The sequence below is a fragment of the Prinia subflava genome, chromosome 23 (assembly GCF_021018805.1).
Source record: "Prinia subflava isolate CZ2003 ecotype Zambia chromosome 23, Cam_Psub_1.2, whole genome shotgun sequence".
NCBI lineage: Eukaryota > Metazoa > Chordata > Aves > Passeriformes > Cisticolidae > Prinia > Prinia subflava.
In genome coordinates, this window is record NC_086269.1 from 1,821,218 (window position 1) to 1,847,269 (window position 26,052).

Sequence of the window (26,052 nt, forward strand, 5' to 3'; positions counted from 1 at the left end):
GGTCAAACACGAGCCTGAGATCTCTGCCCGGCTGTGGCAGAGCAGGTCACGCTCGTGTGGCAGGAGGAAACGCTGCCTCCACCACCCCCGCCCGGCTGGAATCACTCCCACACCCACTGCCCTGGAGCTGCCACCCCGGCGCTTCCTCCTTCCCGGCCCCAAACCCGTGCCAGGAACGGGACAACCGCGCTGAACCTCCCCAAAACACACCAGGGATGAAAGCACACCCAAATCACCCCGCTGAGGGCAGCGGGTGCCACCCTGAGAGACCCCAGGGGGCTGCTGGGGGTGTTTGGGGACACCTGGAGGGCAGGAGGGCGCTGGGGACACCGGATCCGGCGGTGCCAGGTGCAGGAATGAGGGTGGCAGAGGGAGGAACTGGTTGGGCAAACAGCTCCTGCCCGGGGCAGCCCCGGGACGTGACTCAGGCTGGGCGGGGGTGGCAGCTGCAGCCCGGGAGGGGACACAGGGAATTGTCCCTGTCCCAAATCCGCCACTGCCACCAGCTCCAGGCCCAAAGACGCCACAAACCCCCCCGGACCCCCCAGCCCGGCCCTGCCCCTCTCCCCACAGCGCTGGGGGCTGCGGGTTCTCTCCAGTGCTGGAGAAAACATCCCAAAAGGGATCCAGGGCTGAGTATCCCTGATCCCGGAGGGATTTTAGGGAATAAAGTGGATTGGATAAAGTGGATTTGGATTTGTGGGAATAAAGTCCCCTTGTCCCTTCCCCAGCTCTGCTCTGTGAGCCTGGGCTGGGCCGGGCGGCTTTGGCATTTATTTGCCCGCCAGGCTTGTGCCAATATTTATTCAGGGCCTTGGGATCCCAGCAGGGGACACCGGGGACATTTCCCAGCTCCGGGGTTCCAACCCCTGCAAAGTTCCCTTTGTGCCCTTGGGGGAGTTTGAAATTCCAGCAGGGAAAGGGTCCTGGGGATGGAGGGACCTCGCCCTTCCCAGGATCTGCGCTCCGGGCACTTCCCACCTTCCTTCGGCTCCAAAAACCCTCCCAGCTCCTTCTCCTAGCAAAATAAAAATAGAAGAAAAATGATATCCTGTACAAACCCATCCCGTGTTCCATAAATTTTGCTGTCCGGTCTTTGGAGAATTCACAATCTGACACATCAGATGGAAAAACCCAAACAAAACATTGGAAATCCTTGGGGAAACACTCTTTAATTTCTTTTTTCTTTGTGCGTAAGGAGAGAAAAAAAGGAGGACAAAACCATCCAGGTCACATCTGAAATAGAAAAAAAATTGAAATATTCTTATAAAATATAGCCAAGAGCCTGAGAGATGGATAAAATCCTTTATTATTATTTTTTTCCTTTCCATTTATTCCAGAAAAACTTTCTCCCTCTCTCTCTCTCTATATAAAAATCCATTACTTCTTTCAGAACAAATCTTTAAAATCATTTATTTTAAAATTCCTCTTTTGTTTGTACAGCACTAGTTAAATACATTTATTATCAATTTTCTGCCAACAAAATACATTTATTGTCACTTTTCTGCCAACAAACCACCCCAGGGCACATTCACAGTTTGGGGATCCATCCTGGCCCCTTCCATCGATTTTTCCTGCTGGGGGATGAGCAGGATGCTGAGGATGGAGCAAGGCAATGAGGAAATGTGGAATTTTGAATTGTTTGTGCTCAGACATTGCTCACAAGGACACCCCAAACCCCAATTTTACACAACTCCAGAGCACAGAGCTGGAGCAGCTGCAGATCAGGTGGAAAAACCCAAACAAAACTTGGGAAAACGCCCTTTAATTCCATTTTTTTCTCATCTTGTGTGCGAGAAAAAAGAAAAAATAATGCACTTATTTTGTCGTGACTCTCCAAAAGCCAAAGGAATTTTGTTGTTTAAATTCTCCGCATGGATTGGGCCGGGAAAAGGCGGCTCCACGTGGGAATGGAGGGAACAGCTCTGCCTCCGAGGGTTGTTGCTGTCCCAAACCCTGACCTCACTCTGCACATGGATTTATTTCTGCTCCTTTTCCCAACCATCAGCTGGGGAGACAAAAGAATAGCGGGAATACAGCTTTTCCTGAGGCTGAAAATCCCATTTTCTGGTAAAAAAAAAAAGGGAAAAAATTCCAAGAAAAACTCGTGCAAGATGAAGCAACGACTTCCTTTTGCCACAGCCAGGAGTGGTGGATGAGAGAATCCACAAAATGAGGGGGAAAATGCTGGAAAACCACGGAAATTCCCAGAATTTTCATGAAAATTCCAACTGTTGCTCCAAAACCTGGGAAGTCCTGCCTGGAGATGAGACAGGAACTCCCCTGCTTGGGGTTTTTTTATGGATGGGGAATCCAGGGGGTTTCTGTCCTGCTAAACTCAGCCTAAAAGGGCTGGAATGTTATGGCAGAGGTGGAAAAGAGGGATTTAACTCCAGGATTTAATCCCTGCCAGCCTCCAGCTCCGTTTTTTTCCCAGGAGATCTGAGCTCGGGGCGGCACCAAATATTTACACTCGACCTGGGAACCAAAAATCCACAAAATCCTTGGGATAAGAGGGGTGACCTGGAATTGGGGCTGTCGGGGCTGATGAATAACAGCGTCTCCCCTTTTGGGGGGATTGGAACCCTTTGGAATTCTCTGGAATGATTGCGTGGGTTTGATGCAAAGGTGATTCCAGAGGGGAAAAAATCCTGGAAAATCTGGCCAAAATTCCTTGGAAAAGCTGGAATTCTAAAGAAAGGAATGTCCAGCTCCGTAAAAAAGTTTAGGAGGGAAGAAATTCCTGTTTTTTCTGGGTTTGGGGCATTGTCCAATGTTGGGAATTCTCTCACAAGGTCAAAACCCTAAAAACCCTCCCAAAAAAGGGGAAAAGGGAAAGGATAAACAGGAGCCCCCAGGGCCTTCTCCTGCTCCTGGGAATGCTGTCCTGGCTCCGTGAGCTTCTCCCCAGCAGTTTTTGCCTTGACCTTCAGCAGGAATTTCGGATCTGCTGGCCCAGCATGTCCAGTGCTCCCAGTGGGAACAGGGGACGGCTCAGGTGGGCACCCAGCACCCCTGGGAGTTTATCCCCACTCTCAGGGCATGGGAATGGGAAAATCCAGCAGGAAAATTGCACCAAGACAGGTCAGGGATGCCCTGGGTGGTGCTTGGCGGGTTCCTGGCCTGATCCTGCTCCTCTGGATTCACCAGCACTCCTCGCCCCAGGCACCTGAAGGAGCCGTGTCCAATTCCTGACAGGAGCCCTGGGAAGGGCAGCTCCGATCCCAAGGAAATTCCTTTGTGAGGGAATTCAGCCCCAGCTGCAGGAGCCGGGGATGGGGACCAGGAAAACCCCAAATGCGTCACTGGGGGCTGCTCCTGCTCTTCCCCATCCACTGGAATCAATTAGAGAACAATTTGGGCTGGAAATCCCGGGAAGGGAGCGGAGCAGGGATGGGCAAACCTCAAACAATGCAGACGTCTGGAGCCTCGGCTGGGCCAGAGCTCTGCTGGCACCGGGAGCGGCCGCCCCGAGGAGCTCCTGCGGCTCCTCATTTTCCCTCCCACTGCGCATTTTCCAAGGATTGTGGAAGGAATGGGGGGAAACAGCCCCACGGAGAGCTGGAGCCTGGAGCAAAGTGCCAGGCCTGAGCTCAGGTGCTAGTCCCAATCCCAGATGCCAATCCCAGGTGCCAGTCCCAGGTACCAATCCCAGGTGCCAATCCCGATCCCAGATGCCAATCCCAGCACTGACCAGCTCCAGAGGGGAACAGCCCCACACAGAGCTGGACTCCAGAGCAAAGTGCCAATCCCTGGTGCCAGTCCCAGTCCCAGGTGCCAGTCCCAATCCCAGATGCCAATCCCAGGTGCCAGTCCCAGCACTGGCCAGCTCCAGGGGGTAACAGCCCCATACAGAGCTGGACTCCAGAGCAAAGTGCCAATCCCAGGTGCCAATCCCAGGTGCCAGTCCCAGGTGCCAGTCCCAGTCCCAGGTGCCAGTCCCAGGTGCCAGTCCCAATCCTAGGTGCCAGTCCCAGGTACCAATCTCAAATCCCAGGTGCCAATCCTGAGCTCAGATGCCAGTCCCAGCACTGGCCAGCTCCAGGGGGGGACAGCCCCACAAAGAGCTGGACTCTGGAGCAAAGGGCCAGTCCAAGTGCCAGTCCCAGGTGCCAGTCCCAGTCCCAAGTGCCAGTCCCAGGTGCCAGTCCCAGTCCCAAGTGCCAGTCCCAGGTGCCAGTCCCAGTCCCAGGTACCAATCCCAATTCCAGGTGCCAGTCCCAGCTCCAGGAGCCCCAGCCCCACCCAGAGAGAGCCGATCCAGGCAGATCCAGGCTCACGGTGTGAATCCACAGGGCAGGGGCTCCGTGCACTGCTCAGCCCTCCCAGCCCCTGCGGGAGCAATGGAACAGGGATGGATTTGTCCCCCCAAATGTCCGGAGAGGGAAACTCCCCCCGGAGCAGCCCCGGGCAGGCAGAAAAGCTCGGTGAGCATCGATCCGAGCAGGGCCGGTCCTGCCTGGGCACGGGGAGGGCTTTGGGGCACGCTGCTATTTCTGGTGCCCGCAGCTGAGCCGTGGGAGGTTTGGCACCTCTCCCCTCCGCTCCGGGCACCAACGCGGGCGTGAGCAGCGCTCTGTGCCGGGCAGGGAGGGCTGGAGCCCCGCGGAGGGGGCAGATGTGTCCCCAGAGCCCTCCGGGGGCCTGTCCTGCACCTTGGGGTGCTGGGGAAGGGGCTGGGGGGTCCCTCCGTGCCTGGGGGGGCTCCAGAGCCGATCCCTGCCCGGTCCCACCCGCGGGACCCTCCCGGGGGCTCAGGACACCCCAGCCCGCGGAACTCGGGACACGCTGGGGGAAGCCAGGGGTGGATTCGGGCTGCTCCAGCCTCGGCCGGATTCGGGTACCGAAACAGGGAGGGGAAAGGGGGGTCTGCAGAAAGAGGTGGGGGAAATACAGGGGGGGCTGCGCTGGTTCCTGTGCCCCGGGTGTGCCCCAGGTGTGCCCCAGGTGTGCCCCGGGTGTGCCCCAGGTGTGCCCCGGGTGTGCCCCAGGTGTGCCCCGGGTGTGCTCCCAGTGCCAGCCTGGGCCGTGCCCACCACTCCTAACCCGGGCTCCCCAAGAACCAGGGCCTGCAGGGCTGCATGTCTGAGCAAAGGTGCATTTCCAGCAAGTCCTGCCGGGGCTGAACCCCGCAAATCCCACCCTGTGCCCCCCAAATCCCACCCTGTGCCCCCCAAATCCCACCCTGTGCCCCCCAAATCCCCACCCTGTGCCCCCCAAACCCTCCCGGGGCAGCGCAGGGGCTGCAGCTCCTCCCTGGAGCGCCTCTCAGAGGGGACAACAGGCGAACAACGAGGGGGGACAAGGCCACAGGTCCATCGAGGGCAGCTCCAGGGGCTTGGGGACAGCGCCGGCCTCGTCCCGCTGGAGCCGGGAATTCTGCGGGAGCCGGGAATTCTGCGGGAGCCGCTCCCGTCTCGGCGCTCCCATCTCCATGGCGACGAGGGGAACTCAAAATCCGAGTCTAAAATATGCTCTGCCTCCTGTTCTTGCCTCGGGCTGGGGAAGGGACACGGAGACGGCGGTCAGGGGGGCAGGGGGGGCTCTGCGGGGCCCGGAGGGTGCTCGGGGGGGGACATTCCCAGCCCGTGGCGTTCCTGGAGGAGCCAGCTGTGCCTCAGGATGGCCAAACGTCACAGCAAAGATGCCCGGGGGGGATTTGTGGACTGGAGAGGTGACAGGGAGCAGGTTTGGCTTTTTCCTGCCCTGGCACCAGCTGGGAGAGATCCCGGCCCTACCTGAGTGCTGGAAGGCCGAGCCTCGGTGGCCGGGGTCCTTCTGGAGCTGGATCTCCTTCAGGGAGAAGATGGAGGCGTCTGGGCAGAGGGGGCACAGCGAGGGGTCAGTCCTGCCCGGGGGGCAGCTCTGCTCTCGCTCTCCCACCCCCTCTCATCCCACCCAAATTATTAATTACTATTTATTATTTTTTTTTATTATTTATTATTTGCTATTATTTATTTTATTCTTTATTCTTCATTCTTTGCTATTATTTGTGTTATTATTATTATTATTATTATTATTATTATTATTATTATTAATAATAATAATAATAATAATAATAATAATAATCCTTGCTCCCACAGCCGTCACCTCCCGCTGCAGAAGCAGCTCTGGGGGAACAGAGAGGTGCCTGGAGGGGTCGTTTTTAGCCCTTTTGGAGGGGACAGGTGGCACTTACTGTCAGGCAGGAGGTGCACCCGCTCTCCCAGGCTCTTGAAGTAGGGGTGCTGCAGGGCTGCCTCGGCTGAGATCCGGCCCTTGGCTCTGTACTGCACAGAGGCCCGAGGAAAGCCGTAAACACTCATTTATATTGCACATCTGGGCACATCTGGGCATTCACACCACACATCTGGAGACCCCTGCACACTCACACCCCACATCTGGGCACATCTGGGCATTCACACCACACATCTGGGCAACCTTGTGCCTTTACACCACACATCTGGGCACATCTGGGCACTCCCACCCCTCATCTGGGCACCTCTGGGCATTCACATCACACATCTGAAGACCCCTGCACACTCACACCCCACATCTGGGCATTCACACCCCACATCTGGGCACCCCTGCACACTCACACCCCACATCTGGACACCCCTGCACACTCACATCCCACATCTGGGCACCCCTGTGCATTCACATCACACATCTGGAGACCCCTGCACGTTTAGACCCCACATCTGGGCACCCCTGTGCATTCACACCCCACATCTGGGCACATCTGTGCATTTAGATCACACATCTGGGCACCCCTGTGCGTTCACACCCCACATCTGGGCACCCCTGCACATTCACACCCCACATCTGGGCACCCCTGCACACTCACACCCCACATCTGGGCACCTCTGTGCATTTAGACCACACATCTGGGCACCCCTGCCCATCCCAGCAGGGCCACCAGCCCAGGGGGGTGGCCCTGCCCCTCTCCAGCTGCTCCCTCCCTCCCCAAAGCCCCCTCCCCACGCCCCTGGGCTGCCCCAGCGCTCACCAGGAGCAGATTCGTCAGCAGCTCGATGCCTTCCGAGTCCAGCCTGGGGGAGAGGGGGAAACAAACCCAAAATTTGGCGTTATTGCTCCAAGGACACTGCAACGACCCCAGTGAGGGCCCAGCTTGGAGCCCCACGAGGAGAAAATGAACCTGGGCTGCCCAGGCTCCCCTTCCCACCCCTCAAACCCCCCAATCCTTAACAGCCCCTGCTCCAGGGGTACCTCGGGGCGTGATTTATCAGCGGCTGCGCTCGGTACTGGGGGAAGTTGTAAGCCTTGAACTCCTCGTTGGATGTTACCCCAGGCCAGGAGTCCTCTGTGGGGGTTCCTGCCAGGGGAGAGAGGGAAACCCGCCGTGGTGTGGTGGGGAACTGCAGAGTGTGGGGCTCCTGTCCCCAGAGAGGGCACTGATGTCCCCCATGGGCTGGCAGTGCCAGCAAGGGGCCTCTCATCCTGTGCCAGCCTGGAGGGGGCTGCAGGCAGCTTCTGTCCGTGCCAGCTGAGCCCTGCCCACCCCAGCCCACCCCTGCAAACCCAGCCCATGCCAGCCCACCCCAACCCACCCCTGTCCGTGCCAGCTGACCCCTGTCCATCCCAACCCATCCCTGTCTGTTCCAGCTGACCCCTGTCCATCCCAACCCATCCCTGTCTGTTCCAGCTGACCCCTGTCCGTGCCAGCTGAGCCCTGCCCACCCCAGCCCACCCTGCAAACCCAGCCCATGCCAGCCCACCCCTGTCCACCCCAACCCACCCCTGTCCGTGCCAGCTGACCCCTGCCCATCCCAACCCATCCCTGTCTGTTCCAGCTGACTCCTGTCCATCCCAACCCATCCCTGTCCATGCCAGCTGACCCCTGTCCATCCCAACCCATCCCTGTCTGTTCCAGCTGACCCCTGTCCGTGCCAGCTGACCTCTGCTGACCCCTGCCCACCCCTGCCAACCTCAGCCCACCCCAGCCATGTGTGCCCACCTCTGCCCATTTCATCCCCCCTCTTCTCACCCCATCCCATCCCTTTGCATTCCTTCCCACCTCATCCCACCCTATCCCTGTTCATTCCTGTTCACCCCCATCCCAGTTCCCACCTTCCCACTCCATCCCACTCCTTTCCATTCCTTCCCACTCCATTCCATCCTCGTTCAATCTTCCGCCCCCGTCCATCCCTTCCTACTCCTTTTCATCCCTGCCCACCTCACCCCACCCCTTTTCCCTCCTTCCCACCTCATCCCATCCCAGCCCATCCCAGCCCAGCCCATCCCAGCCCATCCTTGTTCCCTCCTTTCCATCCCACCCCACCCTCGTTCATTCCTCCCTGTCCCATCCACGCCATCCCACCCCTTTTCCTTCCTGCCCGTCTCATCCCACTGCATCCCATCCCTTTTCCCTCTTTCCCACCGCATTCCCACCTCATCCCACCCTACCCCTGTTCATTCCTGTCCACCCCACCCCATCCCATCCCATGGATCCCACCCCATCCTATCCCATGGACTCCATCCCACCGCATGGATCCCCTCCCATGGATCCCATCCCATCCCACAGATCCCATCCCACGGATCCCCTCCCATGGATCCCATCCCACCCCATGGATCCCATCCCACCCCATGGATCCCACCCCACAGATCCCCTCCCATCCCATGGATCCCACCCCACCCCACGGATCCCATCCCACCTCACGGATCTCCTCCCACGGATCCCACCCCACGGATCCCATCCCATGGATCCCCTCCCATCCCATGGATTCCACCCCACCCCACGGATCCCATCCCATGGATCCCATCCCACCCCATGGATCCCCTCCCATGGATCCCCTCCCACCCCACGGATCCCATCCCATCCCACGGATCCCCCGGCTCCCTGCGCTCCCCCCGCTCCCGGCTCCGCGGGCAGCCACTGCCCCCGCGTGGGGGCGCGGGGCAGCGCAGCGCTCACCCAGCAGGCGGAAGATGAGGTGCAGCTCCTCCTTCACCGTGGAGCCGGGGAACAGCGGCCGGCCCGTCACCATCTCGTAGTGGATGCACCCGACCCCCCTAAAGCGCGGGGACACCCCGGGGTCAGCGGGGGACGAACCCCGCGGGGACCGAGCCGAGCCTGATGGAGCCGGGAATGGGCTCCGGGAGAGGGAGCAGCACCCGGCCCGTGGGGAGGGCACCGAGCCAACCCCTGAGTGCCAGGGGACTGGGAAAACTGATCTGGGAGAGCCCTGGGAATGGGGAAACTGCACTGGGGACAGGGAAAACTGCACTGGGAGAGCCCTGGGAATGGGGAAACTGCACTGGGAGAGGTCTGGGGACAGGGAAAACTGCACTGGGAGAGCTCTGGGGACAGGGAAACTGCACATGGAGAGCCCTGGGGACAGGGAAATTTCACTGGGAGAGCCCCAAAGCCTCTGGTGTAAAAAGCCTCAGGGGACAGGGAAAACAGCTCTGGAAGAGCTCCCGAACTCTGGTGTTAACAGCCCCATGGAAAACTGCTTTGGGGAACCCCAAGGGACAGGAAAAACAGATTTGGAAAAGCCCCCAGATCTCTGGTGTTGACAGACCCGGGGGACAGGGAAAACTGCTCTGGGAGAGCCCCGAGGTCACAGAAAACAGCTCTGGGAGAGGTCTGGGGATGGGGAAACTGCTCTGGGAGAGCCCCCACCCTCTGCTGTACACAACACCGTGAGGATGGAAATGCCCGGCCCCGTCCTGGAGAGCCCGGGACACTCCCGGGACGCTCCCGGGACGCTCCCGGGACGCTCCGAGCCTCACCACATGTCGATGGGCGTGGAGTACTCGGTGGATCCCAGCAGGACATCGGGGGGCCGGTACCAGAGTGTCACCACCTCGTTGGAATAGGTTTTTGTGGGGACAGACTTGGCCCTGGCTAACCCTGGGGGCAGAAGGGACGAGCCTCAGGGGGCTGCACCCTTCTCTCGCCCACCCTGCGCCGTCCCCGGGGGGCTTCACCCACCAAAATCAGCCAGCTTGAGCTCCCCCCGCTCGTTGATGAGCAGGTTCTGGGGTTTGAGGTCTCGGTGCAGGATTTTCCTGCCGTGGCAATAGGCCAGGCCACGGAGCAGCTGGAACATGAAGATCTGCGGGGAAGAGGAGGAGGAGGAAGGAGAGGAGGAAGGAGAGGAGGAAGAAAGAAAGAGGAGGAAGAAAGAGGAGGAAGAAAGAGGAGGAAGAAAGAGGAGGAAGAAAGAGGAGGAAGAAAGAGGAGGAAGAAAGAGGAGGAAGAAAGAGGAGGAAGAAAGAGGAGGAAGAAAGAGGAGGAAGAAAGAGGAGGAAGAAAGAGGAGGAAGAAAGAGGAGGAAGAAAGAGGAGGAAGAAAGAGGAGGAAGAAAGAGGAGGAAGAAAGAGGAGGAAGAAAGAGGAGGAAGAAAGAGGAGGAAGAAAGAGGAGGAAGAAAGAGGAGGAAGAAAGAGGAGGAAGAAAGAGGAGGAAGAAAGAGGAGGAAGAAAGAGGAGGAAGAAAGAGGAGGAAGAAAGAGGAGGAAGAAAGACGAGGAAGAAAGACGAGGAAGAAAGACGAGGAAGAAAGACGAGGAAGAAAGACGAGGAAGAAAGACGAGGAAGAAAGACGAGGAAGAAAGACGAGGAAGAAAGACGAGGAAGAAAGACGAGGAAGAAAGACGAGGAAGAAAGACGAGGAAGAAAGACGAGGAAGAAGAGGAGGAAGGGGTTGTGTTTAAGACTAGAAATCCAGCTGCCTCGAGGAATCTCAATGCCGGGGGCAGGGAGGACCCTCGGAGCTGTGCTGGGGTGGGAAATGGTCACAGGAAGGGATGAGTGGAGTCTGAGCCTGCAGTGATTTTACTGAGGGTGGCAGCGACCTGGGAAAGGCTGGGGGAGCCTCAGGAAGGGCAAAGGGAGCAAGAACCGAAGGGTGAAGGGATCTGCAGCCTCTCCCAGCCCCAAGCACCCCCGGGCAGGACGGGGGACAGGGGAGGGGTCCCGGTCACCCCCCTCACCTTCACATTGTGCACGCTCATCAGGTTCCCGCAGTTCTCCAGGTACTGCTTGAGGTCGTTGTCCTGCGGCGGGAAGGACGCGTCAGTCTGTCCTTCCCTGTCCCTGTCCTTCCCTGTCCCTGTCCTTCCCCTGTCCCCTGTCCTTCCCCTGTCCCCCCCAGCCCCCCGAGGAGCCCCCAGACCCACCAGGTACTCGAAGACGAGGGTGAGGCAGCGCTCGGTGTGGATGATGTCGTGCAGGGTGACGATGTTGGCGTGCTTGAGGTTCTTCAGCAGCGACACTGCGGGGACAGCGGGGACAGTGGGGACAGTGGGGACAGCGGGGCTGAGCACGGCCACCCCGGACCCTGCCGGGAGCTGGGGGACAACCCCCGCTGGCCTCACCTTCCCGGATGGCCGTGCAGGGAGCGCCCTCCTCGTGCTCCAGGCGGATTTCCTTCAGCGCCACCAGGTTCTCCGTCAGTTTGCTGCGGCCCTTGAACACCGTGGCGTAGGTGCCCTGGGGACAGGGGACACGGGGCATTTCCCACTGGTGTCCCCAAAACTTTGGGAGGTGTCACCGTTTGAGGTGACAGCACCAGGTCTGAGCAGCCCCGAAAGGCTTTGTCCGAAAATTTCTGGGTGTTGAAGATTTTCTCCCTTTGCACTCCGAGCTGCCCTTTGAATTTTGTTTAATTCCCCGCAGGGGTGCCACAGACCACTCACCTCTCCCAGTTTGTCCAGTTTGATGTAGGTTTCCAGCTTCCCAAAGCCGATGTCTGACTGTGAGAGAAAAAGGAGAACGCCACTGGGGAGGAGGGAACCTCTCCCAGGGATGGCCGCACCTCCAGAAGGGTTTCCAGGGAAAATTGGGATTTTCACTCCATTTACTGCCCAAACCCTCTGAGTGTCCCGGGAAAAGCCGTGTCCTGAGCGGGGGAGTGAAGGTGCTGGAACCCCCGGAGCCACATCCCTTATTCATGAGGGGATCATGAATATTAATGTCACATCCCCTGGCGGGGTTTGTTTTATTGCTCAGACAGCACGGGCAGGTAAATTCCAGCTCTCCTTCCCTTATCCCTCCTCCTGAACGGGCACTCGGATCCCAAAGCGCCTCCTGAGGCCTGGCAGTGGCACCTGGGCACCTCTGAGCACACCTGGGGGCTGCACACGGAGCTTTTTGCTCCTGCTCTGCTGTACACAGAATTTTTGCTCCTATTTCTGCTGCTGCGCTGCAGCAAAGAAGCTGAAATGCCACCGGTGAGGCAAAGGCTGATTCATTATTTATCCACATTTGCATTTCCACCCGCTGAGCTGCAGGGGGGTTCCCTCTCCTGGCTTTGGGAAGGGTCAGGGGTGCACAGGGCAGGGAGGGAAGGTGGGAATGGCACAGCAGGGGCAGATGGGGAAGGGATGCAGATCTGAGAATCCCGGGATCAGTGAGGCTGGAAAAATCCCTCTGGGATCATCGAGTCCCAGTTGTGCCCAGTGCCCACCCTGAGCACTCAGTGCCACCTCCAGGGACAGGCACTCCAAACCTCCCCGGGCACTTCCAAGGCCTGAGCGCCCTTTCCATGAGGAAATTCCTGCTGCTGCCACCCTGAGCCTGCCCTGGCACAGCCTGAGGCCGTTCCCTCTCCTCCTGTCCCTGTGCCCTGGGATCAGATCCCAAATCCCCCCCGGCTGCCCCCTCCTGTCAGGAGCTGTGCAGAGCCAGAAATTCCCCCTGAGCCTCCTTTTCTCCAGGCTGAGCCCCTTCCCAGCTCCCTCAGGACCCTCCAGACCCTTCCCCAGCTCCCTCAGGATCCTCCAGACCCTTCCCCAGCTCCCTCAGGACCCTCCAGACCCTTCCCCAGCTCTCTCAGGACCCTCCAGACCCTTCCCCAACTCCCCCAGGACCCTCCAGACCCTTCCCCAGCTCCCTCAGGATCTTCCAGACCCTTCCCAGCTCCCTCAGGATCCTCCTGGGGATGTTCAGGCAGGGCTGGGAATGGGCAGGGACATGAGGGGACCTCAGTGACACCCCGGGGAGCTGGCACAGCATGACACGACCACAGCTGTGACAGGAGGACACGAGGAGGGACACGCCGTGCCTGGCACTGCCCCTCTGCCCGGTGCCACTTACGAGGGACGCCCGCCGGGACATCCTGCTCAGGGGCTTGGGGAACTCCAGGCTCTCCATCTGCAGCTTCTGCAGGACCTCGGGGGGCAGCCGGATGTCCACGGGCAGCGAGAGGCGCTTGCTGACGTCCTGCAGGGAGGGGACAGGGCACGGGGAGGGGACAGTGGCACTCTCAAGGGTAGAGCTGTGTCAGGGAGCAGGCACGGATGTGGCCACAGGGAAAGGGGAGGGGGTGGTGGCACACGGGGAGTGCCCCGGGCTCTGCCAGGCTTGCAGGAGTCACCCAGAGGGTGGCAGGAGGGCTGTGGGTGACAGTGTCCCAAGGGACACCCTGCCTGTCCAGCCAGAGGAGAGGTGACACCCAGGGGGCCTCAAAAAACTCCCTTCCATGTGACACCCAGAAGTGCCCATGTCCCCTCAAACTCCCCTCCATGTGACACCCAGGGGTGCTGGGATCCCCTCAAACCCTCCCCTCCATGTGACACCCAGGGGTGCCCGGGTCCCCTCAAACACTCCCCTCCATGGGACACCCAAGGGTGCTCAGATCCCCCCTCAAACCCTCCCCTCCATGTGACACCCCAGGGTGCCCAGGTCCCCTCAGACACTCCCCTCACTGTGACACCCAGGGGTGCCCGGGTCCCCTCAAACCCTCCCCTCACTGTGACACCCCGGGGTGCCCGGTGCCCCGGCACTTGCCTCCATGGAGAAGCGCCGCTGGCCGTGGTTGCGGTAGCGCACGGCGGCCACCGGGGACCGGCCCTGCCCCTCCGGGGGGGACCCGGGGCTGCCGCCCGCGGCCCTGCCCAGCCGCAGCTCCCCCTGCGCCAGGTCTGGGGACGAGAGGAGAGCAGAGTGAGCTGCGGGAGAAGTGACAGGACCCACAAAGGGCGGGCAGGGATGCTCTGGGGCCCTGGGAATCTCTTTCTCCACATCCCCAGGGAATTCCGGAGTTCTGGAATTGTTTTATCCCGGTGCATCCCCACCAAAGCCCCGCCACGGGGGTCTCTGACAGGGGGGGCTGCCCCCAGCCAGGAATCCCGGATCCCACCCCAGTGTCTGCCCCCTGCACGGGGTTTCACAGGATTTGCCTTCCTGTCTTCATCTTCCCAAATATTTTAGGGAAAAGAACCCTTCAGGAACGCCGGGGCGCCAGTCCCCAGCTCTGGATCCCTCCGTGCTTTCTTCTCTCGAGCTTCTCCTCTTTGCCAGCCTCAAGTGGAGCTCCCCGGGGAGGCCAAGCCCTGGCCAGGGGTGATCCTATGGCACGGAGGGCTGGATTTGGGATTCGGGATTGATTCGGGATTCAGGATTTGGGATTCTTGATTCAGGATTCAGGATTTGGGATTCAGGATTTGGGATTCGGGATTCAGGATTCGGGATTGATTCGGGATTCAGGATTCAGGATTTGGGATTCGGGATTCAGGATTCGGGATTGATTCAGGATTCGGGATTTGGGATTCGGGATCTGGGATATGGGATTTGGGATTGATTCGGGATTCGGGATTCGGGATTTCCAGGGGGTGCTGAACAGGCCTGGCCCTGCCTTGGCTCTGCTGCTCTGACAGATGAGAGGTGACGGGCGAGTGACCCAGCACAGGCTCTGCAGGAGAGCTGAGGGTGCCCAGCCCGCCCCTGAGGGGCTGGAGCGGTGCCAGGGGCTTTGGGCACACGGGCAAACCCCTCCTCTGCTCCCCGGCCCTTTCCCCCGTCTGTTTTTACAGCAGCAAGCAGGAAACGTCCCCTGAATTAACCACAGGTATGAAAAGAACGTGGGGTAACTCAACTGGACCGAATCTTCTCAACTTCCTCGTTTCACAACCGAGTTATATTCAAGGAAACCAAAGGGCTTTTAAGGTCTGACTGATGGGAGCCTGACAAACCCTGACAAAATGATATTTTGGGTGAATTTGGGCTGGTCCCCACAGGTGGAGCAAACCCAGAGCTGGGGAGAAGGTGCAGCCTGTCCTGAGAGCTGCAAAGCAGCAGCTCTGAGTTTCTGCAGCAGCAGATCAGAGCCAAGCTCTCTGTAGTGTTAGATGTAAAATCAGAGGTGAATCCACAACCTGGACACACCAGTGGATCCAAACAGGATGGGAAAAACAGGCAAAAATTCACAGAAATCTTGCAGGATTCAAAAAGGATGGGAAAAGCAGGTAAAAATTCACAGAAATCTTGCAGGATTCAAAAAGGATGGGAAAAGCAGGTAAAAATTCACAGAAATCTTGCAGGATCCAGAAAGGATGGGGAAAGCAGGTAAAAATTCATGGAGGGCTTGCAGGGGAGAGGGGTTTGGGCTGCCCTGGGGCAGGGACCAGCCCCACCCTGCTCTGTCACCGGGAGATTCCCAATCCCAAAGGGCCGGGGTTGCCCTCGGGGCTTGCAGGACCTCGCAGGACCTCACAGGACCTGGCAGGACCTGGCAGGACCTCGCAGGGTGCTCGGCTGTGGGCGTGGGGAATTCATTCCACGTGAATTCCGGGGAGCCCTGACACGCGGGAGCAGCGAGGCCGCTGCGCCAGCAAAGCGAACGAGAGTGAGGGTTTTTTATAAATCTATTTAAACACTGCCAAAACAAGCTTTGATCTCCCAAGGAAAGGGGCCAGAGCCCTGCCTGGCTGGCTCAGAGCTCTGAATCGCTTTGCTGAGTGTGAGCTCTCCTCTCCAGGCTCTGCACCGCTCAGGGCTCGGGGTTTTCACCCTCCTTCCTCCCCCTCATCCTCATTTCTTCAGGGCCTGATGCTCCCAAGGTCAAGGCTGGCTCTGTTTTATCCTTTTCCAGCCCAGACACTGAATTTTGTCTGGTCTGGGAGGGCAGAGAGGGCTGCAGGTGTTTGGGGGCTGCAGCTGGGTGCCCCCAGCTCTTATCAAAGCAAAAATCTTATCAAAAAACCCAAAAAAAGCCAGGCTCAGGCTCCACCAAGGTGACATTGCTGGTGACAGGATGTGTCCAGGCTGGAAAGCTGTTTGATTTTCCAGCTTGGAAAAAGATAATAAAGCTGTTTTTCCTCCTTTTATCAGCATCTGTGGGGGTGAGGTCACGAGAATGACGGGATGGGGATTTCTCACCACAAACACCACACGTGGGGCGGGTTTGTCCCCACATTGTCCCCTCACAGAGCAGCTCTGGAGCAGCCTGGGGTAGTGGAAGTGTCCTGGGGGGAATGGGAGGAGTTTTGGGGTCCCTTCCAACCCAACATTCCCAGATTTTGGGATTCTGGAGGAGGCCTGGCCTCCTGCTGCTCCCTGAGGATGGGCCCAGACACACAGACACCAAAACAGGGAATTCTGAGCCCGGAGGGAAAACAAACCCAGGGAATTCTGAGCCCGGAGGGAAAACAAACCCAGGGAATTCTGAGCCCGGAGGGGGAAAACAAACCCAAGGAATTCTGAGCCTGGAGGGAAAAGGAAAACAAACCCAGGGAATTCTGAGCCCGGAGGGAAAACAGACCCAGGGAATTCTGAGCCCGGAGGGAAAACAAACCCAGGGAATTCTGAGCTCGGAGGGAAAAGGAAAACAAACCCAGGGAATTCTGAGCCCAGAGGGAAAACAAACCCAGGGAATTCTGAGCCCGGAGGGAAAACAAACTCAGGGAATTCCCTGAGCACCACAGGAGGTGAGGAAAGGAGAACCGAGGCTTGGATCCCGCAGTGCTCACAGTGCCCGAGCTGTCACCAGCAGAGCCAGGGGCAGCTCTGGGGATACAGAGAGCCCCGGGACAGCCCCAGAGCTCCTGCCAAGGTGCAGAACAGCCCTGCAACCCTGCAACCCTGCAGCCCTGCAACCCTGCAGCCCTGCAGCCCTGCAGCCCTGCAGCCCTGCAGCCCTGCAGCCCTGCAGCCCTGCAGCCCTGCAGCAAAGCTGCTCTGTGGGGCAGAGGAGCAGCACAGGCGCTGCTGCAGCGGCTGCAGGCTCAGCTCTGCTCCCCACAACTGCAGCAACGCTGCTTTTCCCCTCTGCACTTTGGTTCACCTGGAAAACGGGGATGAAACCCTGGGAGAGATCCAAAGCTGACCACAAACCCTGCGAGAGCCCGGCTGGCGCCCACCTCAGAGCACGGACCCACCTGTCCTCAGGCTCTGCTCCTGTTCTCCGCTGGCTGCCTCGGGATCAAGCCCAAAATCCCGGGGTGGGGCTGGCAGAGGCTGCTCTGCCCTTTTTGCCACCCAGGGGCAAAGCAAGAGCTGTGACCGAGGTCTCATTAAAGCAGAATAAGAGAAATCACCTCTGGCGTTTGCAGGGAGGAGATAACGAGCCCGGATCGCACATTCCAGAGAAAAGCAAGGCAACAGCAGGAGCAGCGCCCGGGACTTCCTCAGCCCTGCCCCATTTTATTCTCACAGCTCCTGCACGGCTAATTAAGGGCTCAGTGCTAATTGAGGGGTGCGGGTGGGTGGGAGCGGGGCAGGAGCCCCCCGGGGATGCAGCAGAGATTCAGAAGAGCCCGGGCAGGGAGGGAGGGCTCTAAATGAGGTCACAGCATCCTCGGAGCAGCTTGGCTGGCACGGCCGGGCCTCCCCGGTGCCAGGCGCTGACATCAGAGCTCAGCCCCCGCGGGCAGCCGAGGCTTCAAACAGAGCCCGAGCGGGAGCTGCGGGCACGGGCAGGGGCACGGCAGGCACGATTCACCCCTGGACGAGCCCAGCCCGGCCCAGCCCGGCCCTGCCCGGCTCCCCGAGCTCTGCCCGGCTTGCCCGAGCTCTGCCCGGCTCCCCGAGCTCTGCCCGGCTTGCCCGAGCACGGCCGCCCCCGGAGCCCGCCCGGAGCCCGCCCCAGCCTGCTCTGGTGCCGTGCCCGGTGCGCTCAGGCGGGGCTTTAACCCTCGATCTCCCTCGATGCTGAAAACGCAGCGGCAGGAGGGGCACAGGCGGCTCCGGGTGCGGAGCTGATTCCCTGTGAACCACCCACAGCTCTTTGGGGAGGGGAAGGGACACGCAGAGATCGCTTCTCCTCATTCTCCTCATTCCCCTGAGTGTCTCTGCTGTTCCCCGCATCTTTCCTGATCCAGATCAGGTCCTGGAGGTTATGGACGGGCTTGGTGGGGATTGTCAGAGCAGGAACTGCCCCGGGCACAGAACGGCCCCTGTGGCTTGGGGGGAACACGAGCCTGGAGCCCCCAGAGGGGTCACCCCCTCTTTTGGGGAGGCAGGAGGAGACCCCACCCTCTCCCTCTCTCCACCTTAACCACAGCTCCGCGTTTGGTGCAAACTCCTTCCCCTCCCATCAGCCCTTCCCGTGCGAGGATAAATCTCTCTTCAACTTTAACGGGGAGGTGGATAAATCTCTCTTCAACTTTAATGGGTTGAAAATCTCTCTTCAGCTTTAACGAGGAGGCGTTACCCACCCCCAAGGGAAAAGAACGAGGGGCAGGCACATTCCACACACCCCGAGAACCCCCGGGGGGCTGGGGAGGCTTTCACCCGCCCCCGAGGGTCCTTGCAGGCCCCCGGGGGCTGCTCACCCTCGCTCCGGTGGTTGTTGAGCTGGTTGAACTGCTCCGTGAACTCCGTCAGCGACTCCTCGATGGTCTCCGTGCGCGGCACCGACAGCGAGAACCTCCTCTTGAAGTTTTTCATTTTGTTCATCTTCCCTCGAGCTGCCGGGGACAGCGAGCCCTGCGGGGAGAGGGACAGCGGGCTCGGGGCTGGGCAGGGCCGGGGTGGGCCCTCAGCCCCACAGCTGCTGCTCTTTGGGGTTGGGAATGTCCCCACCCGAATTCCCACCCCACAGCTGCTGTTTTTTGGTGTTGGCAATGTCCTGACCAAAATTTCCACCCCACAGCTGCTGTTTTTTGGGGTTCACAATGTCCTAACCCGAATTTCCACCCCATAGCTGCTCCTTTGTGGGGTTGGGAATGTCCTGACCTGAATTTCCACCCCAAGCTGCTGCTTTTTGGGGTTCACGATGTCCCCACCTGAATTTCCACCCCACAGCTCCTGTTCTTTGGGGTTCACAATGTCCTGACCCAAATTTCCACCCCATAGCTGCTCCTTTTTGGGGTTTGCAATGTCCTGACCAAAATTTCCACCCCACAGCTCCACAGGTCCTGTTCTTTGGGGTTGGCAATGTCCTAATCCGAATATCCACCCCACAGTTGCTGCTTTTTGGGGTTCACGATGTTCCCACCCGAATTTCCACCCCACAGCCCCACAGCTCCTGTTCTTTGGGGTTCACAGTGTCCTCACCCGAATTTCCACCCCATTGCTGCTCCTTTTTGGGGTTGGCAGCATCCTGACCCGAATTTCCACCCCACAGGGGTCCCTGGGGACATCTCTTCTCTGGGTCAGAGCAGAAGAGGAAATTTTGGGTGCTTTGCCAGGGAATTTGGGTTCCTCGTGGGTCTGAAGAGCGCAATCCCTCCTTGGTACCAAACAAAGCCCCAAAACTTCTCCGGGATTATTTTTCTTCCCACCGGGAGCGGCTCTTTCCCGCACATCTCGCGCCTTTTCCGGACCCCTGGAGCAGCTCGGCCGCTTCCTCCGGGGTGTCCCCGCTCCTGGGTGTCCCCAGAGCCCCCCTAGCCCCGGCCAGCACCACCCAAGGGTGGCGGCAGCATTCCAGACCGATGCCATCACACACCGCATCTGGGAGCCGCCGCATCCCCGCGGTCGCCACGACAACGGCGACAACGGCGACACCGGCGACACCGGGCCCTGCGAGCCCGTATCTGAGAGCTCGAAAGATTTTCCGTCAGCAGCAGCACAAACACTCGCTCTGGGCTCCTGCCAGGCTCTGTGGGGAGGCACGGCTCCCTGCAGCCGGCCAGACCCCCGAAAATCCCGGGATTCACCCGAAAATCCCGGGATTCACCCGAAAATCCCGGGGATTCACCTGAAAAACCCCGGGGATTGACCTGAAAACCCCGGGATTCACCCGAAAATCCTGGGATTCACCCGAAAACCCCGGGATTCACCCGAAAATCCCGTGATTCACCCCAAAACCCCGGGATTCACCTGAAAACCCCGGGATTCACCCGAAAATTCCAGGGATTCACCCGAAAACCCCAGGAATTCACCCGAAAATCCCCGGGATTCACCCGAAAACTCCAGGATTCACCCGAAAACCCCCGGGGGTTCACCCGAATCCCGGGAACTCCCACGCGGCCCAGCCCGGCTCTCACCTTCCTCAGTTCCTGAGGCTGAAGGCTCCGAGCCCGCCCGGAGCCGGGGCTGGGGGGCTTTGCCGGGGGTGGGGAGGGGGCCGGGAGGGGTTTGGACCCCTCCGCTCCGGCTGCAGGCTCTGGAATGTTCTCCCAGCACTACAGGAAAGTGCTCGGACACAATAAAGAGGTGGCACCGGGGATGCTCTGGGTTCCAGAGGAGATTTAGCGGTGCTGGCTGGATGAAGGAAGTGGATCCAGGCCCTGGTCCTGCACTGGGGATGAAGCCGGGGACTGGAATGGGATAATCAGGATATCCAGCGGGATATTGGGATCGCAGGAAGGCGCTGGGCTGAGCAATTCCTGCTCTGACAATCCCTCACCGAACCCATCCATAACCTCCTTTGATCCTTTGAGCAGGATCTGATCTGGATCAGGAAGGATGCAGGGAAAACTCTGCAAAAAAACTCTGAGCAGGACATTTCCCCTCGGAATCAGAGCCCCCTTCCCGATTCTCTGAGTGATTGGGACTGAATTTAAAGTATTTGGGACTGAATTTAAAGTATTTGGGACTGAATTTAAAGACACTCGGGGGAATGAGGAGAATGAGGAGAATTGATCTCCCCGTGTCCCTTCCCCTCCCCAAAACGCTGTGGATGGTTCACAGGCAATCGGCTCCTCACCGACACAAAACCGCTCCACAAATCCAAATCCTCCCCCCCTTTGCTTCCTAGAGGAATTCCAGCAGCTCCGGGCTGCTAAAAATAAACCCGGGAGAGGGGTAAAAATAGCCCCGGGATCGCTGCAGCCTCTCCCGGCACGGCCCGGCTGCTCCGTGCCCCTGGCCTCATCCCCGGGCTCATTTTTGCAGCTCCACCCGGACCTGCTCGGGCTCTGCTGGTGGGGCTCACATTAAAGCCTCGCTCAGCTGGGAGTGATGGAATTGTCCGTGCCCTCAGCCCCTCCCCGGCTGGAATTCTCTTTCCCCGGCAGGAATTCTCTTTCCCGGACAGGAATTCTCTTTCCCTGGACAGGAATTCTCTTTCCCCGGCAGGAATTCTCTTTCCCCGACAGGAATTCCCTTCCCCGGCAGGAATTCTCTTCCCAGGCAGGAATTCTCTTTCCCCGGCAGGAATTCTCTTTCCCCAGCAGGAATTCTCTTTCCCAGGCAGGAATTCTCTTTCCCTGGCAGGAATTCTCTTTCCCCGGACAGGAATTCCCTTCCCCGGCAGGAATTCTCTTTCCCCGGCAGGAATTCTCTTTCCCTGGACAGGAATTCCCTTCCCCGGACAGGAATTCTCTTTCCTGGACAGGAATTCTCTTTCCCCGGCAGGAATTCCCTGTCCCCTGTGGATACAGGGGTGTCCCAAATCTGGGATTTCCTGCAAGCCAGGCACCCACAGCCCTGGAGCCGGGGGAAACGCTGGGGCAGGAAATGTGGGACTCCCTGTGGCAGAAATAAATCCCTTTTTACAGCTGCTCTCCCTCAGCGCGGATTTCAAAGGAAGAATTCCTAGCGACAGCCTCTTGGTTTGTTTTGGGGTTTTTTTTGTGTGGTTTGTTGTTTGTTTTTTTTTTTTGTTTTTTTTTTTTTTTGTTTTGTTTTGTTTTTTTTTTTTTTTTTTTTGTGTAGTTTTTTTTGTTTGTGGTTTTTTTTGGTGGTGTTGTTGTTGTTGTTTTTCTTTGGGTTTTTTGCCTTTTTTTTTGTTTTTTTGGTGTGTTTTTTGGTTTGGTTTTTTTTTTTTTTTTTTTTTTTTTTTTTTTGGGGGGGGTTTTTTTGGTTTTTTTTCCCTCCAGTGTCCTAAAGGAAGCGGCGGCATTTATTGACTTTCCGAAGAGAAAGCGACACTTTGTCAATCAAAAGCGGTGACATCACTTGGGGTGATCCAGGGATTCCCTGGATGCCGCCGGGGATGCGCAGGGAGCGGAATCACCACCAGCAGGCAGGGACACGATGGGAGGAGCGGATTCACACGGCAGGGAGGAATCCAGACATCCAAAAATAAATGAAAAATCGCCCGGTTTGGGAGCCGGCCAAGGATTAAACCCGGCGGGGCAGGGATGCGCATTTACAGGGGTAAATCACAGGGGTGAAGAGAAAACACCCGGCTAAAAAACACCGCGAAAAGCCCCAAAGCTGAACCCGGGCGGGAAACTCCTCACGGGAGTTAAGGATCCTTTAAAAGCTGCCCTCAAGGCCGTGTCCAAAAATCACCTTCGCCTTTCCTTGGTGAGTTGTTCCCGCCGGGATTCCCGCTGGGAATGGAGCTCCTGCAGCTTCCCCCTCTGGAATTCCCGAGCCGGGGGTTTCGGGCATCCCCAGAGGACGGGACCGTCCCCTCCCTCCCTCCCTCAGCAGGGTTTGGAAGTGAAGCTCTCCAGCGCTGATTGCCTCTCAAAAATGATAAATTCCTTGTTTGTTTTTTATTGTTTTCCTTACCATTTTACCAGAATCCTGCCCCCATTTCCCAGCGGAAAGAGAGGAAAAGTTTCCTTCTTTTAACCCCTTTTTTTTTTTTTTTTTTTTTTTTTTTTTTTTTTTAATCCCCAGACAGATTACCGGGTGTGTTTACAAACTAAACAGCCCCATTCAGCACTCGCTGCTCCGGCCTGTCAGGTGGCATCAATTCTCTCCTGCAAGGCCCCGGAGGAATGAGGATTTCTTGAGGAATTCTGGAATTCTGCTGCACATTCCCGCTCGGGTTTGGAGCTGACAGCGAGCCCAGTAACGGGAGCACACAAAGGATCTTTGTCCTGCCCCGGGATATTTTGCCTTTCTCTGTGCCCTCAGCTCTCCCTCGGCTCCTGGTGAGCTCAGGGCAGCTCCGAGCGAGCCCTCCCAGTGCCAGCCATTATTCCAGCAGCTTGGAACACTGGGCACTTATTCCCTAACCTGGGAGAAGGGGCCGGAGCTCAGCTGCCACAACAATGGGGCCACTGCGGCCACCCCGGTGCTCAGGGCTGGCATTGTCCCTTTGTCCCTGCCCTGCTGGGGCCGTGCCAGCCCTCCCCTGGTACGTTCAGCACCCCCAGGGCAGGAGCAGCCCGGATCCTGGGGCTCCTGAGGATCCCTGGATGCAGGGATTCCCGGCCTCTGCATCAGCACAGGCCCTGGTTCGCTCCGGAAGGGCTGGAGGTGGGAAAAGTCAGCAAAACTCCGAGCAGGACATTTCCCCTCAGAATCAGAGCCCCTTTCCCAACTCTCTGAGTGATTGGGACTGAATTTAAAGTATTTGTGACCGAATTTAAAGCATTTGGGACTGAATTTAAAGTATTTGTGAGTGAATTTAAAGTATTTTTGACTGAATTTAAAGTATTTGTGACTGAACTTAAAGCATTTCTGACTGAATTTAAAGCATTTTTGACTGAATTTAAAGTATTTGTCATTGAATTTAAAGTATTTGTGACTGAATTTAAAGTATTTGTGACCGAATTTAAAACATTTGTGACTGAATTTAAAGTATTTGTGACCGAATTTAAAACATTTGTGACTGAATTTAAAGTATTTGTGACCGAATTTAAAACATTTGTGACTGAATTTAAAGCATTTGTGATTGAATTTAAAGTATTTGTGACTGAATTTAAAGTATTTGTGACTGAATTTAAAGCATTTGTGACTGAATTTAAAGTCACCTGGGGCTCAGGGCACAGCGCTCCCACAGTGGGTCCCAGCCCAGGTCACAAAGAGCCGTGCTGGGATTGCCCCTCCCAGCTCCGGGATGCTCCTGGAAATGTCCAAAATTCACCTTTTTCCTCCCCTTTTCCGCGCCTTTCCCTGCCCTCCTTCCATGGCACGTCCTGAATTCCTCAAACCCCGAGGAGGAACAGCAGAACTCCAGCCTGGTCCGTGTTTTTGTGGCCCTCAGCTGATTGTTGGCTGCCAGGGAACATCCAAAATCCAGGGAAAATTTATCCCAGCCCTCCTCAGCACCCCTGGAGAGCTGATGCCCTGGGATCCCAGCCCCGCTGCCCTTTCCAAAAAAAAAAGATATTTAAAAAACCAGGAATGACATCCTGGCCACCCGAGAGCCCCGAGGGATTTGGGAAATGCAGCCACAGGGGAAAGGGGTGGGACAAAAACCAGCACAGAAAGGTAGAGAGGAGAACAAGGCAAGCCAGATCCTTGGGAAAAGCCTTCCCAGAGGGATCCCGGCCTCAAAGGCTGACAGGATTAAATTCCCCAGGAAAAAAGCACCAAACAGTTGGGATCTAAATAAATCCCCAGCACTCGGAGCAATTCAGAGCTCGGCTCCCTGCCATGGATTTTCGAGGAGGCTGGAAAAGCTTTGCCTTGCTCTGCCCTGACCAAAGGGCTTGGAAAAAAATCCTGGAATCTCTCCTGAGCCTGGAGACACCTGGATTTCCACGTCCTGGCAGAGCTGGAGTGGGATTAACGCTCCCTCCTCTCCCAGCAGGATCTTGGGGCTCCTGAACCTGCCCCAAACCCCCCCGGGACAGAATTTCCTGCAGAGCAAGGATGGAATAAAAGGGGAAAGTGCTCCTGACCTCCTGTCCCCACTCCAGTCCCTCCCAGCTTTCCCCAGGACAAAGCCCTGGAACAGCAGAGCCACAGTTTGGGGTTAAAGGCACAAAAAACCCCGTGCTGAAGGGTTTGAAATAATTTTTATTTAAAGCCCTGTGAGGGACACGTGCTTGGGAGGGAGGGAGAAAACTCAGCCAGGCCCTGCCAAGGATTGAGCTAAGCCGGGATTTAACCTTAAACCAGTCCTGCAGCCATCCCTGGAGGGCCCCGAGGGCACGTGTGGGGATATTTCCCCCTGGGATGGCAGGAAAAGCACCCTAAAACCTTAACTTTAAAAAAATTACATCACCACTTCTCCTCCTAATTAGTGTTTTTTATCCATTATATTAATTTCCTAAAATCTATGAAAATATACACACCTCTAGAAAAAGAAATTTTTCTGTAAAAATATACTCACCCTCAAAAAATAAACTTTTCTAAACATCTTTCCATAACCGCCCATGAAAACCCCCAAATGAAAAATCCACTTTTATGTCACCTCCTCACTAAAATCATCTCCCATTTCACTTCCAAGTTAAGAAAAAGGCAACAGAGCTGAGGTGCAATAAACAGATTATTCCTGCCACGGTGCCTGCCAGGCTCTGATCCCTTTCCCGGGGAGGAAACGTTCCTGGGAGCTGCGGTTGTTTGGATAAACCTTGTTCCTTGTTAAACTGTAAATTTAAACTGTAAATGCCATCTGTGCCACCCAGCCAAGGCCAGCCCCGCGCCCTCGGGGCTGCAGTGTCACTGCTGGCACCGCCAGACAAAACAAATGCATCAGCGGGGTTGAAAATCGGGAATTAATCCCTTTTTAATTATTTTTTAAAGATTTTTTTTTTTTCATTTTGCCCTAAAGTCGTGGTTTAACAGCCTGGCTGGTGAAGGCCCCGTGTCCTTGACGAGGCAGAGCGGTTCCTGCTCAAGCCTTGGAGAGATAACAGAGCCCAGGGTGAGATAAACAGAGGGAAGGAGAGGAGGGAGAGGGATCTCCCCCAGGAAAAGTCACGGCTCAGGAACTCCTCCAGGCCTTGGGCGCTGCCAGGGACAGGGAGGTGCTGGCCCGCAGCCTTCTGTGCATGAAAGAGGCACCAGAATCGTAAAATAAATTCAAATATTCAAATATTGCGCTTTCCCCCCACTCAAATATTCAAATATTGTGCTTTCCTCCCACTCTGAATCAGAACACAGAGGAGTTTCCTCGTGGTTTTTACAGGAGAGGGGGGAAATCGCACCTACTGTGCATGGAAGAGGTGTCAGAATTGTAAAATAAATTCAAATATTCAAATATTGCGCTTTTCTCCCCACTCTGAATCAGAACATAAAGGAGTTTCCTCGTGGTTTTCATAGGAGAAAGGGAAAATGGCACCTGCTGTGCGCGGAAGAGGCGGCG

At 57.2% G+C, this 26,052-nt stretch overlaps 2 protein-coding genes across 4 annotated transcripts in view; one reads left to right on the forward strand and one right to left on the reverse strand.

Moving 5' to 3' along the window:
* Positions 1-1,286: 1,286 nt before the first annotated feature.
* Positions 1,287-5,163, forward strand: LOC134561271 (uncharacterized). 3 transcript variants are annotated; one of them, XR_010082889.1, is made up of 3 exons: positions 1,287-3,806; positions 3,901-4,936; positions 4,970-5,163. XR_010082889.1 is itself a non-coding variant. In XM_063418128.1 (2 exons), exons 1-2 carry the CDS (start codon positions 3,276-3,278, stop codon positions 4,285-4,287), a joined length of 918 nt encoding a protein of 305 aa, XP_063274198.1. In that variant the 5' UTR covers positions 1,287-3,275; the 3' UTR covers positions 4,288-5,163. The 3 variants fall into 3 exon arrangements, 1 of the variants encoding a protein (XP_063274198.1); XR_010082888.1 differs by having other exon boundaries at positions 3,901-4,925; XM_063418128.1 differs by having other exon boundaries at positions 3,901-5,163.
* A 36-nt stretch (positions 5,164-5,199) lies between these two features.
* Positions 5,200-26,052, reverse strand: part of CDK18 (cyclin dependent kinase 18) — a 28,093-nt gene continuing 7,240 nt past the window's right edge. Inside the window, exons 2-16 of the mRNA XM_063418116.1 lie at positions 18,500-18,653; positions 13,737-13,870; positions 13,044-13,169; positions 11,645-11,701; positions 11,324-11,438; positions 11,126-11,220; positions 10,940-11,002; positions 9,938-10,061; positions 9,736-9,856; positions 8,915-9,012; positions 7,210-7,315; positions 6,989-7,031; positions 6,179-6,269; positions 5,739-5,816; positions 5,200-5,499 (exon numbers count right to left, since the gene is read on the reverse strand). Of these exons, the coding sequence (XP_063274186.1) occupies positions 5,465-5,499; positions 5,739-5,816; positions 6,179-6,269; positions 6,989-7,031; positions 7,210-7,315; positions 8,915-9,012; positions 9,736-9,856; positions 9,938-10,061; positions 10,940-11,002; positions 11,126-11,220; positions 11,324-11,438; positions 11,645-11,701; positions 13,044-13,169; positions 13,737-13,870; positions 18,500-18,623 (1,410 nt within the window). The 5' untranslated portion in view covers positions 18,624-18,653 and the 3' untranslated portion in view covers positions 5,200-5,464. The remainder of the gene's footprint in view (positions 5,500-5,738; positions 5,817-6,178; positions 6,270-6,988; positions 7,032-7,209; positions 7,316-8,914; positions 9,013-9,735; positions 9,857-9,937; positions 10,062-10,939; positions 11,003-11,125; positions 11,221-11,323; positions 11,439-11,644; positions 11,702-13,043; positions 13,170-13,736; positions 13,871-18,499; positions 18,654-26,052) is intronic.